The 16055-nt window shown below is 42.2% G+C and overlaps 1 protein-coding gene across 1 annotated transcript in view; it reads right to left on the bottom strand.

Moving 5' to 3' along the window:
• The window catches only part of EXOSC7 (exosome component 7), a 56541-nt gene that overhangs the window by 18880 nt on the left and 21606 nt on the right, over positions 1–16055 (bottom strand). The window contains exon 5 of the mRNA XM_082258164.1: positions 11084–11154. Within this exon, the coding sequence (XP_082114290.1) occupies positions 11084–11154 (71 nt within the window). The remainder of the gene's footprint in view (positions 1–11083; positions 11155–16055) is intronic.

Genomic DNA, 16055 nt, shown 5'->3' with positions numbered 1-16055 from the left:
CCAGCCAGTCACGTGCTAGGGGTGCAATTAGCCCCCAGCACATAATTGTAAATATCCCAGCATGTGCAGGGTTTCCAACTCCTAACACCATGACTACTTCAAATCTCTGCAGTGGTCATGGTGGTTGGAGTGTTCCTTTAATATCTCTCAGAAGTAGTAAACTAGGTACACACGGGTCGAATGCCAGGCAACATCAGTTGGTTCAGTAAAAACTGTTGGCCATTGGGCTCGTGTGTATGGCAGCCGGTCCGACAGAAGCCGGTCATTCGGCATGCACAAAAAAAAAAAAAAACTGGCTCCTAACTTTTAGCTGGCTGCTAGGTTTCAAGCAAATTTCCCTATTACTGCCTTGTGACAGTAATAGGCAGTGACAGGTAATTTTTAAGGAGGGATCTGGGGTCTACAAGACCCCAAACCCCTCCTCTGCTCTTGAAAAGTATTCAAAACTCCAAGATCTGCATTTTTGACTACTTTTGATTCTTGAAAAACTGGCGCCCTTGGCTTCCGGGTAAACCGGAAATGTCATGACTTTGCTTCTGGGTTACTATGATTCTGGCTTGGTTCGGATTCTGGCCAGCTGGCAAATTTCCTGGCTGGTCGCTCAGGTCTCCCAGTGGGACAGGAGAGCTCGGGCGAATGGGGGGAAGGCAGACGTCCCCTCCCGCTGCTTGTAATAACATTCACATGTAAAATAAAATAAAATAATAATTCACATAAAGTGCAATAGATATTAAAAAAATCATGTGCATAAATAATCAATGTGCTTAACCACTTACCGCCCGCCCGCCGTCATATGACGGCGGGACGTTGCGGCTATTATCCTGGGCGGACGTCATATGACGTGACCCAGGAAATGCACGGCAGGCGCGCGATCGCGGGCGCGCCGCCGTGTACTGCCGGTGTCGGGGTGTCCCCGGGACACCCCCCCGTCACCGGCAGGGGGGAAACAGCCACTGGGCGTGGCTGTTTCCCACGTGATCGGCTGTGTTCCAATGACACAGCCGATCACAATGGAGGCGGCCGGGAGATGACCGCGCATGCGCGATCGGGAGCGCGCAGCGCAGTCATGTCGGTGGCACTGTGTTCCGTAGGAACACAGCTGTCACTGGCAGTAGTAAACAGTCACTGATAGTGACTGTTTACTATGTGATCGGCTGTGAATCCATTCACAGCCGATCAGAAAATGTAAACAAAGAGCAGTAACTCAGTGTCACTAGCTCTTCTCTCCTCATACAGTTTCCAGTATGAGGGGAGAAGAACTAGAAATAGTGAGTTACTGCTCTGTGTATCTGCAAAAGTAAAATCACACAAATAAAGGTCCCCCCACACAGTCCTCAGCCCACCCCAATGTCACCTGTCACCCAACAGTCACCTCATCAGTGCCCAGAAATTGATACCCATAACGTTCACATGTGAGCACAGCGATCGCGGGCAGAATCACCGCGATTCTGCCCGCAATCCAGAAATCATTGCAAATTGCGGGACGCCTGTGCGTTGCCCGTGATTTGCAATAGCACACCAAACGCTGTGCAATGTTGCCGCCATTTCCGCCTGCCGAATCGCGGTAACATCGCGCAAACAACGCATGACGCCCAAAAAAGGTACAAGAGCTTCTTTGGAGCGTCATGCGTTGTTTGCGCGATGTTACCGCGATTCGGCAGGCGGAAATCGCAGCAACATCGCACAGCGTTTGGGGTGCTATTGCAAATCACGGGCAACGCACAGGCGTCCCGCAATTTGCAATGATTTCTGGATCACGGGCAGGATCGCAGTGATTCTGCCCGCGATCGCTACGCTCACATGTGAACGTAGCCTAAAGTTCACCGGTCACCAGAGACTGCCATCAGTACCGCCGTGCACCATCGCCCGTCACCTGTCACCCATCAGTGACCATCGCCTGTCACCTGTCACCCCATCAATCACCGTCACCTGTCACCCCATCAGTCATTGTCACCTGTCACCCAATCAGTCATCGTCACCTGTCACCCAGCCAGTGATTGTCATCTGTCACCCCATCAATCATCGTCACTTGTCACCTCATCAATCATCATCACCTGTCACCTCATCAGTCATCGTCACCTGTCACCCCATCAGTCATCGTCACCTGTCACCCCATAAGTCATTGTCACCTGTCACCCCATAAGTCATTGTCACCTGTCACCCCATCAGTCATTGTCACCTGTCACCCCATCAGTCATCGTCACCTGTCACCCCATCAGTCATCGTCACCTGTTTGCCATATGCATGCAATCACTTACTGACCGCCTAACGACTATATGCGTCGGCCATTAAAAGCTAAATACTGGGGTTATGGCAGCAGATAGCACCCATAACCCCGGTATTTTTTGAAACGGCGGGCGGTCGGCTTTCAGATAAGGGTGGTCCCAGTGGCGGATTCGCCGCGGAATTACCCTTACGGTGCAGGGGAAGAGGTGCCCCCCCCCCGCCGCGTCCCAGACGTTTTCCCAGCTTACCGGACCCGCCGGCAGCGGGGAAAACTATCCGGTCCCGGATCCTCAGAGACAGGAAGTCGAGTGAGGGCAAGATGGCCCTCACTCAACTCTATGGTCTTGGAGGACCGGAGCTACGTCAAAAGACGTTGCCTAGCAACCGGTTTAAAGGGCCGCTTTTTTTTTTCTTTTTTTTTTTTCCTCTTTCAACAATTTTTTTTTTTTCTTTTCTTTTTTAGTGTAGTTGTGAGGTGTGAGGTCTTTTTGACCCCAGATCTCACAATAAAGAGGACCTGTCATGCCTATTTCTATTACAAGGGATGTTTACATTCCTTGTAATAGGAATAAAAATGATCAAAACATTTTTTTTTTTAAACTGTGTAAAAATAAAAAAATAATAAATAAAATAAATAGGAAAAAAAAAAAATTAAAGCGCCCTGTCCCCGTTAGCTCGCGCGCAGAAGCAAACGCATACGCAAGTCGCGCCCACATATGTAAACGGTGTTCAAACCATACATGTGAGGTATCGCCGCGATCGTTAGAGCGAGAGCAATAATTTGAGCCCTAGACCTCCTCTGTAACTCTAAGCTAGTAACCTGCAGAAATTTTTAAAATGTTGCCTATGGGGATTTTTAAGTACCAATGTTTGGCGCCATTCTGTGAGCATGCGCAATTTTGAAGAATGACATGTTGGGTATCTAATTACTCGGTGTAACATTATCTTTCACATTATGGGAAAAAATTGTGCTAAATTTACTGTTTTCTTATTTTTTAGTTAAAAAAAAGTGAATTTTTTTCAAAAAAATCGCATCTGGAAGACTGCTGCGCAAATATGGTGTGATAAAAAATATTGCAACGATCTCCATTTTATTCTCTAGGGTCTCTGCTAAAAAAAAATATATAATGTTTGGGGGTTCCAAGTAATTTTCTAGCAAAAAAAAATGATTTTAGCTTGTAAACACCAAGTGTCAAAAATAGGCCCAGTCTTAAAGTGGATAAATGGACAACTTTGTGTAAAGCGCTACTTGGATGTTAGGCCTATGTGTGTGGCCAGGCTGTGAAAAAGTGTTACACATGTGGTATCGCCATACTCAGGAGGAATAGCAGAATGTATTTTGGGGTGCAATTTTTGCTATGTACATGCTATGTGTTAGAAATATTGCATAAATGGACAGCTTTGTGTAAAAAAAAATGTGTTTTCATTTTCTTTCCACATTTTCCAAAAACTTGTGGAAAAAAATGACATATTCAAAAGACTCATTATGCCTCAAAAATTATACGTTGGGCTGTTTGCTTTCCAAAATGGGGTCATTTTATGGGGGTTTCCATTGTCCTGGTGCTCCAGGGCCTTCAAAAGTGCGATAGGTTGTCAGGAAATTATATGTGTAATTTGTGCTCCTAGAATGCCGGACGGGGCTACTTGAATGTTAGGCCTCTGTATGTGGCCAGGCTGTGAAAAAGTCTCACACATGTGGTATCGCCATACTCAGGAGGAGTAGTAGAATGTGTTTTGGGGTGTAGTTGCAAGTATAGATGTGCTGTGTGAGAGAAATAACCTGTTAATATGGCAATTTGTAAAAAAAAAAAAAAAAAAAGAAATCTTCATTTTGCAAAGAGTTGTGGGAAAAAATGACAACTTCAAAAAACTCACCATGCCCCTTATTAAATACCTTGGAATGTCTACTTTCCAAAAAGGGGTAATTTGGGGGGTATTTGTACTTTCCTGACTTTTTAGTGTCTCAAGAAATGAGATAGGCCTTCAGTACATCAGGTGTGATCAAGTGTGATCAATTTTCTATGATTCGCACCATAGCTTGTGGACTCTATAACTTTCACAAAGACCAAATAATATACACTAAAGGCCCGTACACACGTACCGATCGTCGGCATACAAACGTCGGCGGACGAAGGATCTGCCGATTGTACGCGTGTTAGTATGGTGCCTCCGACAGATGTCTGCGCACAATCCGCGGACAAAAGTCTTTCGTGCAAACATGAAAATTTTTGTCTGCGGACACCAGAACGGACGATTGTTCGCCTGTCAGTACAGAATTCGGCCGACAGACCGCAGATTTGCAAGACTGGGCATGCTCAGAAAATTAAAAACACAGGGAAAGTTAACCATTACATGACATCACTTCTGCAGTCAGCTGAAGTCTGCAGACAAAATTCTTGTGCTGTCCTTGTGCTGTCTTTGCACTTTTCAACAGACACCGACATCCCGGGGAGAAAAGAGGAACATTTGTATGCCGACGATCGGTACGTGTGTACGGGGCTTTACTTAGGTTATTTTTACCAAAGATAAGTAGCAGTATAAATTTTGGCCAAAATTTGTGAAGAAAAATGACTAATTTGCAAAATTTTATGACAGAAAAAAAGAAAAATGCGTTTTTTCACAATATTTTCAGTCTTTTTTTATTTATAGCACAAAAAATAAAAAACCCAGTATTGATCAAATACCATCAAAAGAAAGCTCTATTTGTGTGAAAAAAAGGACACAATTTTTGTATGGGTACAGTGTTGCATGACTGAGTAATTCTCAGTCAAAGTGTGAGAGCGCTGAAAGCTGAAAATCGGTCTGGGCAGGAAGGGGGTGAAAGTGCACTGTAGGCAAGTGGTTAAAAAATATCCGGTAGCATACACTAATTGTGTCCACACCTCACAATCAAAGAATATAAATGAAAAACGTGATGCGCCAGACGTGCACAAAATACAGTTACTGGGTGACCATATAAACAATACAAGTGTCCATATATACAGTTCAAAATAATGCCGTGCTCAAAAAAGCAATTCAAATGGTGCTGTGTTCAGGTGTCCATATAACACTAAAGAAGCCTTGATCCTGTGAGAGATAATAGCAAACACCAGTGTGTCAAATCCCTCCACCAGATTTGACACACTGGTGTTTGCTATTATCTCTCACGGGATCAAGGCTTCTTTAGTGTTATATGGACACCTGAACACAGCACCATTTGAATTGCTTTTTTGAGCACGGCATTATTTTGAACTGTATATATGGACACTTGTATTGTTTATATGGTCACCCAGTAACTATGCTTAGCTGCATTAATTGTTATTACAAGAGCCGACTGTCCGCTCTAAAAAAACTGTACCGGGGTGATGCCTGCAGCTGTAGGCATCATTCCAGTACAACCACTTGAAGTCAATTGACGTACAGGTATGTGATTTGGCTGCAAGTGGTTAAAGTGGACTGCACCTGTCTGGAAGATCTCTGAAATCAACACAAGCTGTGTTTACTTAATCTTGTAGTGAGAAAAGCACACACTTAAGGTACATGCGTTTTCCTGCATTGGTGCTGTTAGTCACTTTGGAGCAAAGATTTTTCTACAATGGGAAGATTAATATTGGTGATGTGAACATTTTATTTATTTCACCATTGGATTTATTTTATTTGAAAATATTTTTTTGTGTTTAATCAAGTTTTATTAGAAGAATGCAAACAATACATGCCTACAAAACAGAGACGGATCTTGCTTAGACAAATATGCTCAAAATGTTGACAGCTCTGAATTAGGAAATGAAATGAATATTGGTTAAAAATATTTTCATGTATTGTTTGGAGGACTTTATTTAATCACAATATTTATGGGATGATTCATTGTGCATGAATTTTCACAAACAATAATTTATATTATTAAATCAGTGCTGTAATTATTATTTCATTATATCACTTAGGAGTTTATATGTATTTATAGCAGCTGGTTAATGGTAGAAGAAGAAGTTATTTGGTTCACAGTTTCGCAATATAATTTTCTCACAATGTATTATATTCATCAGTGCGAAGGGTTTATACATATATCTATATCTCTATATATCTCTCTATCTACAATATATATATATATATATATATATATATATATATATATATATATATATACACACACACACACACACATATGTATATATATATATATGTGTATGTTCTACCTGCAGCTATACTGATTAAACAGACCCAAGGATTCCACCAACTTGCTACCTTCCTGTGCTAAGTGGGAGGCAGTTTCTACTATTTATTAAATCAAAGCTAGAAATCAGTAGGCTAGTCATAAAAACAAGGAAATTACATTGCTGCAGGAGTTCTTTATTCCAAAGATGTGCAGGCTGCCATCAAGGTTACAATACCTACTAATAAAATACAATGCAACTAAAGAACCACTTTACACCGATCAGCCATAATTTTATAACCACCGACCTCATATTGTAAGATACAGGATGCCGCTCTACCAAGCCCAGTGCTAATACAATAGACATAAATGTGTGGCCATAGCAAGCACAGCTCCGGCCATGCTCCGACGCGTTTCACCCGCCTACCAAGGCTTGGTCACGAGGTCAGCCACCTAATATTCATTAGGTCCTCTTTCTGATGCCAAACAGCCCTGACCCATCAAGTCATGGACACCACTAGACATCTGAAGTTATGCTGTGGTATCTGGCACCAAGCAATCAGTAGCAGATCCTTTATGCCGTGTAAGTTGCAAGGTGGGGCCTCCATAGATCAGACTTGTTTTTCCAGCACATTCCACAGATGCTGGATTGGATTGAGATCTGGAGAATTTGGAGGTCAAGTCAACACCTGAAACTCATGTTCCTTAAAACATTCTTGAACCATTTTTGCAGTGTGGCAGGGTGCATTATCCTGCTGAAAGAGGCCACTGACATTGATAAATATCGTTTTCATGAGGGGGTGTACTTGGTCACCAACAATGGTTAGGTGGGTGGTACATGTCAAGTAATATCCACATAAATGGCCGAACCCAAGGTTTCTTAGCAGAACACTAGTCCATATAAGTCCTTGTGGTAATTTAGTGGTTTGGTTGACTTTCACTAGCACCAGAACACTTCTATGTAGCACCTCCTGGAGACTGAAGAAATCTCTTAACAACAGATAAGGGCAGTCGAGAGTGCAATGTGAGTTATTAGATTCTGGTGAGTTTCTCTGTAAAACAAGACACAGTGATCCAGTCTGAGGGGGAAGGACACTGAGCCGGAAACCCTGCAGGATGGCAAAACTAAGTGCAGCATTAATAGTGGGGAAAGCACAGCACACAAAATGCAACTCACATAACAAGAGACTTATATGTGGACTTTTGATGACACGTGCCTATACTGTTCTGCTATGTGAGATGCCATTTTTATACTGTGCTTTCCTCACTATTAATGCTGCACCTACTTTTGGCACCCTCTGGTGTCTTCTCAGATTTCCAGGTTATACTGCTACTGCCTCTGTTCTTCCCCCTTCAGGCTGTACAACTTTTTTTTTTTTTTTAGGACGAGCGATTTTAACTGTTTGTGCGTAAGTTGCCAGTTGTCTCTTGCACAATAAAATTCATGTAATTATTACACTCAAATTGCACCCTCTGCTGTTCTGATCAGTTATAACAGACTGCAATGCCCATTTTTTATGCTTTCAACATATAAACATCAGGGACAGCATGTTTACTTGCTGCCTAATATATCCCACCAACTTTCCAATCTCATCGGAACAAGATAATCAATGTTATTTATGTAGCTTGTCAGTGTTCAAAGTTATGGTCGATCAGTGTAGATCAGATCAATGTAAACCAATGGCAACATTTACCCTTTTGCCCACCTGACTATAAATAGCCAGCTCAATAGTACTGGTTTCAGTGAACTTGAAGGCACTGCCTTTATTTCTGCAATCAACTCACACTTGTGGCTGGGCTCCGGGAAATCTACAAAGAACTGACCCAACCACCAGGGAAACCCACAGAAACAAGAAGCCATGGGAGAAGGTGTGCAGGGACCATCACTTTAAATGATTTTTGCTGATACTGCATATTTGTACTTGGATGAGAGAAATCTATGAACACAATGCTAATTAATTAATTTAAAAAATGTTAAAAACCTGGAGTGGAATTGACAGATGGAGTGCAGATGTTGCACAACAAAGCGTAAGCCAAGTTTTTAGGCAAGTTTGTGGGTTATACATAAGACCACAGCCCTATGCTTGCCCATGATCTTGTGCTATACGAAATGACAAGAAGAACAAGATGGCAAGTACATGAAGCAAAGAACATCCACTGAGCTTCTGGATTTAATCTTTTATTAAAGTGATATTAAAGCCATTATTGTTTTTTTCTAAAATAAACTGCTGCTGTAGAGGGGGTGATCGCAGCATCTGGGACCCCAGGGCGTGTGCTTCACAGCCTCTGGGTGCATTAGGGCCAGATCACACTCCCCGCACACTAAACCCCAGCGAAGGATGTGCATTTTTTCGCATCACACAACTCTTTTTTCCCTTTCTTTGTTTTGTACGAATTGCAGTGCAATGTGCTGCTGTACAGTGACATGCGGTGCCTTCCTTTGACATTACTCCCCTGCTCCACTGATCACAGGTGCAATGCTTTGCAGGCTCCAGAGGGAGAAAAATAATAAAATGCACATTTCATGCAAATATGTGCTTTTTTATTTTTTTTCCCAAAAGTTGAACATGGATAAATAAAGATGTTACACCATTTGAGATTTATGCATCCAATTTGTAGTGTTTACTACAGTGCCTTGAAAGTCTCAGCCATCTATTTTGTTTTTTGTATTGTTCTGGGAGGGGTAAAGTGTGAGATTAGTGCTGGATTTTTTATTTTTTTTGTGGGAGGGGGAGGGAGTGGGGATTTTTGCTGAATGAGTAAAGTGGGGGAAATATTTATTGTAGGGGGCCTTTTGCACCCTCCAGACCCCTATACTGTGTGTTACACACCCCTGACTCTTGCCTGCACTGTTTTGTACTTCTGACTCCAACTATACATTTCATACTTCTGACCCCTGCATTCTGTGTATAACAGTCCTGTGCCCTGCAATTTGTGCATTACATACTCCTGTCCCCTGCATTCTGTGTACAATATTCCTGTGCCCTGCAATCATTGCGTTACATACTCCTGACCCCTGCATTTCATCGATTTAATGGTTTCAAAAAACAGTTACATTCCTGGAATGCCAGAATTGCTAACTGTAACATTTGTTTTTGTCCTCAAACAAACTGTCAAACCATCAAAGGGCTGGTGTCATAACTGATTACATGTGCAGCACCATGGCAGTTGCAGATCAAATAGGAGCAGATTCCTTGACTGTAAAAGGATAGGAGGGATTAAAGCGGAGTTCCACTTCTGCTCATTTGCTTCCTCCCCCCCCTCCGGTGCCACATTTGGCACCTTTCAGGGGGGAGGGGGAACAGGTACCTGTTTTAGACAGGTACTCATCCCCACTTCCCCGCTTTCGGAAGACGGCGCCGCAGCACTGTCCCTCAAAAGTTTGGCCCCCTCCTCCTTCCCCCGCCATGCCAATTTGAATGCGCAGTGCTTTTCGTGCATGCGCAGTAGGGCCCCGCCCGTGAAGCCTCAAGGCTTCACTGCTGGGTTCCCTTACCGGCAATGGTGGCGGCAGCACCCGACAGTCGATGGAAACATCCGCTGCGGTGACGACATCGCTGGACTCCAGGACAGGTTAGTGTCCTAATATTAAAAAAGTCAGCAGCTACATTATGTGGAACACCGCTTTAAGGCTGCCAGCAGATCGGCCTCTACAAACTCGTCAGTGCCTAAAAATGTAGAGAAAATGAGCATGTGCAGAACAGAGTGAGACCGTGTTTTACCATATTTTACACAGTATATACACTTATTTTTACTGTTTTACATAACTATACCTGCAAAGTGCCAGCCTGAAGTGATCTAGCAGGACTTAATTTTCTGACTAAAGTACCACTTTAATGGTAATAGCTGGTAACATATGAAGTTTACGAAAAATATAGACGAAGACTTAAATGGATTGTGAGCGTTATTTATTTTTTTTTAAATAACAAACATGTCATACTCACCTGCTCTGTGGTTTTGCAAAAAGCAGCCCTGATCATCCTCTTCCTGGGTCCCCCACCAGTGCTCCTTGTTCCTCTCCTGTCGAGTTTCCCCATAGCAAGCCACCTAAGACACACAGTGTGGCTTGGCCCCGCCCCCTGCTCAATCTTCACTGGCTATGATTGACAGCAGTGAAAGCCAATGGCTCCCGCTATTGTGTCTGAGCCAACAAGAAAGGAGAGAGCCTCTGTTTTTGTGTACATCGCTGGATCGAGATTGGGCTCATGTAAGAATTTGGGGGGGGGGGGGGGGGGTGGGCTGGGGGGAATGGGAGCTTGTCAAAGAAAAAAATTTTTTTTCCCTAAAAGAATGCATTATGGTTAAAAAAAAACCTTCAGGCTTTGGAACTACTTTAAGGCCCCTTTCACACTTGTGCGTCCTAAAAGTCATGGACCTCAAAACGCATCAAAGTCAGACCAAAAGTATCGCAGGGACTACTTTGGAGTCGCACAGATATGAACAGTACTCATTGGAAATCATGGAGGTTGACTTGCCATGCAACTTTGCAGTTCCAAGTCGCAGGACAAGTTGCCCAAGTGTGAAAGGGGCCTAAGTGGAAAAATAACTTCTAAGTAAAACATATAAAAAGTACATATATGACCTTCGTCAGTAAAATAATTCTAAATTACCTTTTAAGCACAGTAGATGCACTGAAATAAGCAGGTTAAACATTAATAAAACAAATGGTGTAGCAGTTAAGTAAAAAAAAAAACCATGGGTAATGTTTAAAAATTGCATCTATCTTACCTTGTATTAAATAGGGCTGCCTTCACACCAATAGATATGGTATCAAACAGGTTTCCACCACAATGTAAAAGCTGAATGAGAAGAAAAAAAAAAGTTACACTAGTAATACAATACAAATCCAGCAGAAGTTGATAAAAATTAAAGGATTCTTTCTAAATCTGAGCAGCATGTAAATTATGCCATTAAGTATTTTTTCTACATCGAGGATAGACAGCATCAAATTCATGATCAAAAACAGCTAATTTTTCACTTGTTTTCTGTGACCTAGACACAGCTTTAATCTTCATCAAAAGTACACACAACAAACAATTAGTCAGGTGGCCATTTGTAATGCTTGTGCTCCTGTAACTACCAATAGCCTAAATCAAGTCTTTTATGAATAAACAATAATGAAATTGCCAAGAACTATATATAAATTACTGATATTCAGCTGTATACTGGGACATAAGCCACAAAAGTTCTAAATGATCGAATAAAAGGCGTTGAGTACAAACTTATTTCTTTTATACATATGCAACAGGTGGTCTGAGTACTGTAGAACAAAAACAGACATTTAGAAAGTCGGTTTATCCAGCAATCTGCCTTTGAAGAGCTGTTTCACTAGGGATACAATCTGTTTAGTGTCCGACTAGAGAATGCATAAGGCAGGGTTTCCAATCCATGACGTCATCACGTACAAGCCGATACAGAGAGGCAAACAAGTGCTGGACAGGACACTAGTGGTGGGGAATTGGTATATAAAAAAGGATTGTTTTTCGTTGGTACATATTCTGAGTTCATGTGACTGTTTTTACCTAGTTTGATCAAAATAAATTGAAATGGAGAGCACTGTGGATGTTTTTTGATTGAGGATAAATTCTGATGAAACTGGTGCGGAAGAGGATCACAGGGAACCAATAAGAGATATATGAAGCTAGCAATTTTTGAGATGTTTAAGACTTTTTATGACTTAAGGGCGAGCATACATCCTTACTTGTTGGTGGAGGTGCATTACACTTGGTGTTGAAGCAATTTATTTAAAAGGAATTTCGCTAAATGGTGAAAAATATTTTTTGAGAATTTGTTTTTATAGAAGCGCCCCTGCCGCTCTCTGCTCACTTCCTTCCTCTCTGTAAAGGAGGACGGGGTATGGGCATGGTTGCGGTCGTAACACGTCCGTGCCATGCCCCATCCGTGCCGGACATGACATCACCACGGTGGCAGCGTGTCTCCGGCACGTTGATCTTTCAATCAGCGTTTTAGCGCCATATGCCTATCGGGTTTCCTGACAGGAGTGGCGCGCACTCCCTTTCACGAACTGCCACGTGAAGCTGAGAGCATATCCTGTGTGGGTTTGAGTGGGTATATAGGTACCTCTTCATTTGGGGACTTTCACTTGGTATCCTTTGGATGCTACATCTGCTTTCTGACTATTCCTATGCAACGACTTACTCATTTGCACAAGGTAATCCCTCTATGGCATTTGTCACCTGAATTCTTTATGTGCATTTCTTTCGCACCCCAGTGGGGGTGTAGGTCACTTTCATACCTATCTTTATTTCACCCCTCGTCTTTCATCACTCTGGTACTTCCTGTTCGTTGGTTACACCAGTGATAACTTTTGGGCACTCTTCTTCCTACTCACATTTACTGCACTTTATTTCATTTCCATATTCTCATACCACTGCATCTTTTTGCACACTCTTACTTTCTGCACAGACTTTTTGCTTTTTCTTTTCTTTCCCCTCCTAGGTTAAGATGTCTATACTCCATTACATTTGGTATTTTTTGTATATGATCATACTTTATTATAAATATTTCTAGGACTTAATTGGACGTCAAACTGAGGCTGTGGGTTTCTCTTCCATGGAGAGGGCATTTGTTTCACACCTTGGCTTTTCTTCCCCATACCCACATGGCACTGCTCCCTCAGTTCCTGGGCGAGACGGTCTTAAAGGACACCCCCCCCCCCCTTACAGGCCCCACGTGGCGATAAACTTGAATCATGTTGTAAGTAAATCATCCATTGCGACAGACATTGCCTTTTTTTTAGGCGATGACCCCGCTAGATATTTTTGTCAATTTTTTTCTGATATGCACATCATTTTTTGATAGACAACCGATTGCTTCTGCCCCTGAAGAGTGTGGAAACACGAAACGCTTAAACAAGCATAACAGGATGCAATCTTCATGAAATCATATATCTTTCATACAATTTTACATGTGTCTGTCTTCACCATTGTCTCATTTGATTTTGAAGTTACATCATTGATACATTGTATACTTTTAACATGTCTTGGTCAGACCAATATTTTCTATGTATGTCACTTTGTGCATTGTTATCTGCTGTATTCAATACATTTGATATCATTTTACTTTATTTTTGTGTTTCACAATCAGACTCAGTCTCATGCCTCACTCAAAGTCCCAAGCATTTTTTCATTGTTTTTATAGAGGACTGTTTGATTACTAACATTGGTATATATGGACACAGAAAGATATATATTGTTGAACATTTAAGACACTGATGTTTGAACACTGTAAAGAATTTTATGTAGGTTTATTTTTATATAGGTTATTGAACTTTGACAACAATTAAAGTAGTGAAGCACTGTTACATAAGCACATTTTTGAAAAAGTGGAATGGTTTCAGGTTTTACATTTTATAATAAGCGCTTCACCGTTTTATTTGCTAAAATAGCAGCAGCATTTAATCGATGAGGAAGAAACAAAGCAAATGTTAAAATAAAGAAAAATATAAGGGTTTTGGGGCAATTTATACATTTTTAAACTGATGTTTATTATATTTTTAATTTGATCTAAACATTTTTTATTTTACAAATAAACAAACATTTAATACATGACAAATGATTCTCAGAGCTCTTTGGTTTAGTGTGCCATATGAATGGAGAAAGAAAGGGGAAGGAGTAACTGCTCCGATTAACATATGTGTAAATTTCACTCTGAGCTTTTAAAGTGATATTAAAAGCATTTTTTTTCTTTTTTAACCACTTTCATACCGGCGTATAGTCAAATGACGCCGGCAGGAAGGCTATCTCAATCCGGGCAGGCGTCATACAACGTCCGCCCGTTCTAGCTGCTACTGCGTGCCGATCAGGGATGAGGCTCGTCCCTCGGACAGAGCCCATCCCTGATCAAGGTAAACAGCCAATAGAAATTGGCTGTTTACCACGTGATCGGCTGTGTCAATCACAGCCGATCACATGAGCATCTCCAGCCCGAGCCGCTCGTTCTCTCCGCAATGCACAAATGAAATTTGCTTTTTACAAAGTGATCGGCTGTGTCCAATCACAGCTGGTCACAAAATGTCAGAGAAAACGGTAACTAGCGGTTACCCTGTTCTCCTCCTCACACACTGATCCTGTGTGAGCAGGAGATTGCGGTAACAGCTAGTTACCGATTATAGTGCACCCCGAACACACTGATTGCTCCCTCCCCCAATAAAGAGTACCTGTCACTAACCCATCAAACTACCTGTCACCAGCCCATCAGAGTACCCGAGTACCTGTCACCAGCCCATTGGGTACTCTGGCAACAGGTACTCGGGTACTCTGGTGGGCTGGTGACAGGTACTCGTGTACTTTGAGTACCTGTCATCAGAGTACCCGAGTACCTGTCATCGGAGTACCCGAGTACCTGTCATCGGAGTACCCGAGTACCTGTCATCGGAGTACCCGAATACCTGTCATCGGAGTACCCGAATACCTGTCATCGGAGTATCCGAGTACCTGTCATCAGAGTATCAGAGTATCTGTCACCAGCCCAGAGTACCAGAGTACCTGTCTCCAGCCCATCAGATTACCTGAGTACCTGTCTCTAGCCCATCAGAATAACCAAGTACCTCTCTCAAGCTCATCAGAGTACCAGAGAACCTTTCTGAAGCCGATCAGTGTACCTGAGTACCTGTCTGCAGCCTATCAGAGTACCTATCTGCAGCCCATGCCTCCTAGATTAGGTGTTGGGGTGTTTGCTTTCCAAAATGGGGTCATTTTGTGGGGGTTTGCATTGTCCTGGTGTTCCAGGGCCTTCAAAAGTGTGATAGGTTGTAATGAAATTATATATGTAATTTATGCTCCTAGAACACCTGACGGTGCTCCTTGCATGTTGGGCCTCTGTATGTGGTCAGGCTGTGTATGACGCCTGCCCGGATTGAGATAGCCTTCCTGCCGGCGTCATTTGACTATACGCCGGTATGAAAGTGGTTAAAAAAGAAAAATTACACCCCAAAATACATTCTGCCACTCCTCCTGAGTATGGTGATCCCACACATGTGGGATCACCATACTCAGGAGGAGTGGCAGAATGTATTTTGGGGTGTAATTTTTGCTATGTACATGCTATGTGTTAGAAATATCTTATAAATTGACAATTTTGTGTAAAAAAAAAAAAAAAAAAATGCGTTTTCATTTTCTTTCCACATTTTCCAAAAACTTGTGGAAAAAAATGACATGTTCAAAAGACTCATTATGCCTCATAGAATATACCTTGGAGTGTTTGCTTTCCAAAATGGGGTCATTTTGTGGGTAATTCCATTGTCCTGGTGTTCCAGGGCCTTTAAAAGTGTGATGGGTCGTCAGGAAATTATGTGTGTAATTTATGCTTCTAGAACACCTGACGGTGCTCCTTGCATGTTGGGCCTCTATATGTGGCTATGCTGTGACAAAGTCTCACATATGTGGTATCGCCATACTTAGGAGGAGGGGCAAAATGTATTTTGGGGTGTAATTGCAAGTATGCATATACGGTGTGTGAGAAATAACTTGTTATTATGACAATTATGTGAGAAAAAAAAAAAATTCTTCATTTTCCCAAGAATTGTGGGAAAAAAATTACAACTTCAAAAAACTCACCATGCCTCTTACTAAATACCCTGGAATGGAAGCTATTCTCGGCTAGTTTTGTATTGGGCCGCTAGAATATCTGGTATCTACGTTTAGACTGGAGGAAGTGGTAGTCTGACGGAAGCCCAGAA

Source organism: Pelophylax lessonae (genome assembly GCF_965119305.1).
Source record: "Pelophylax lessonae genome assembly, chromosome: 5".
In the NCBI taxonomy this organism is placed as follows: Eukaryota; Metazoa; Chordata; class Amphibia; order Anura; family Ranidae; genus Pelophylax; species Pelophylax lessonae.
Note: the sequence above shows the minus strand (reverse complement) of the source record. Positions and strands in the feature narration are given on the sequence as shown.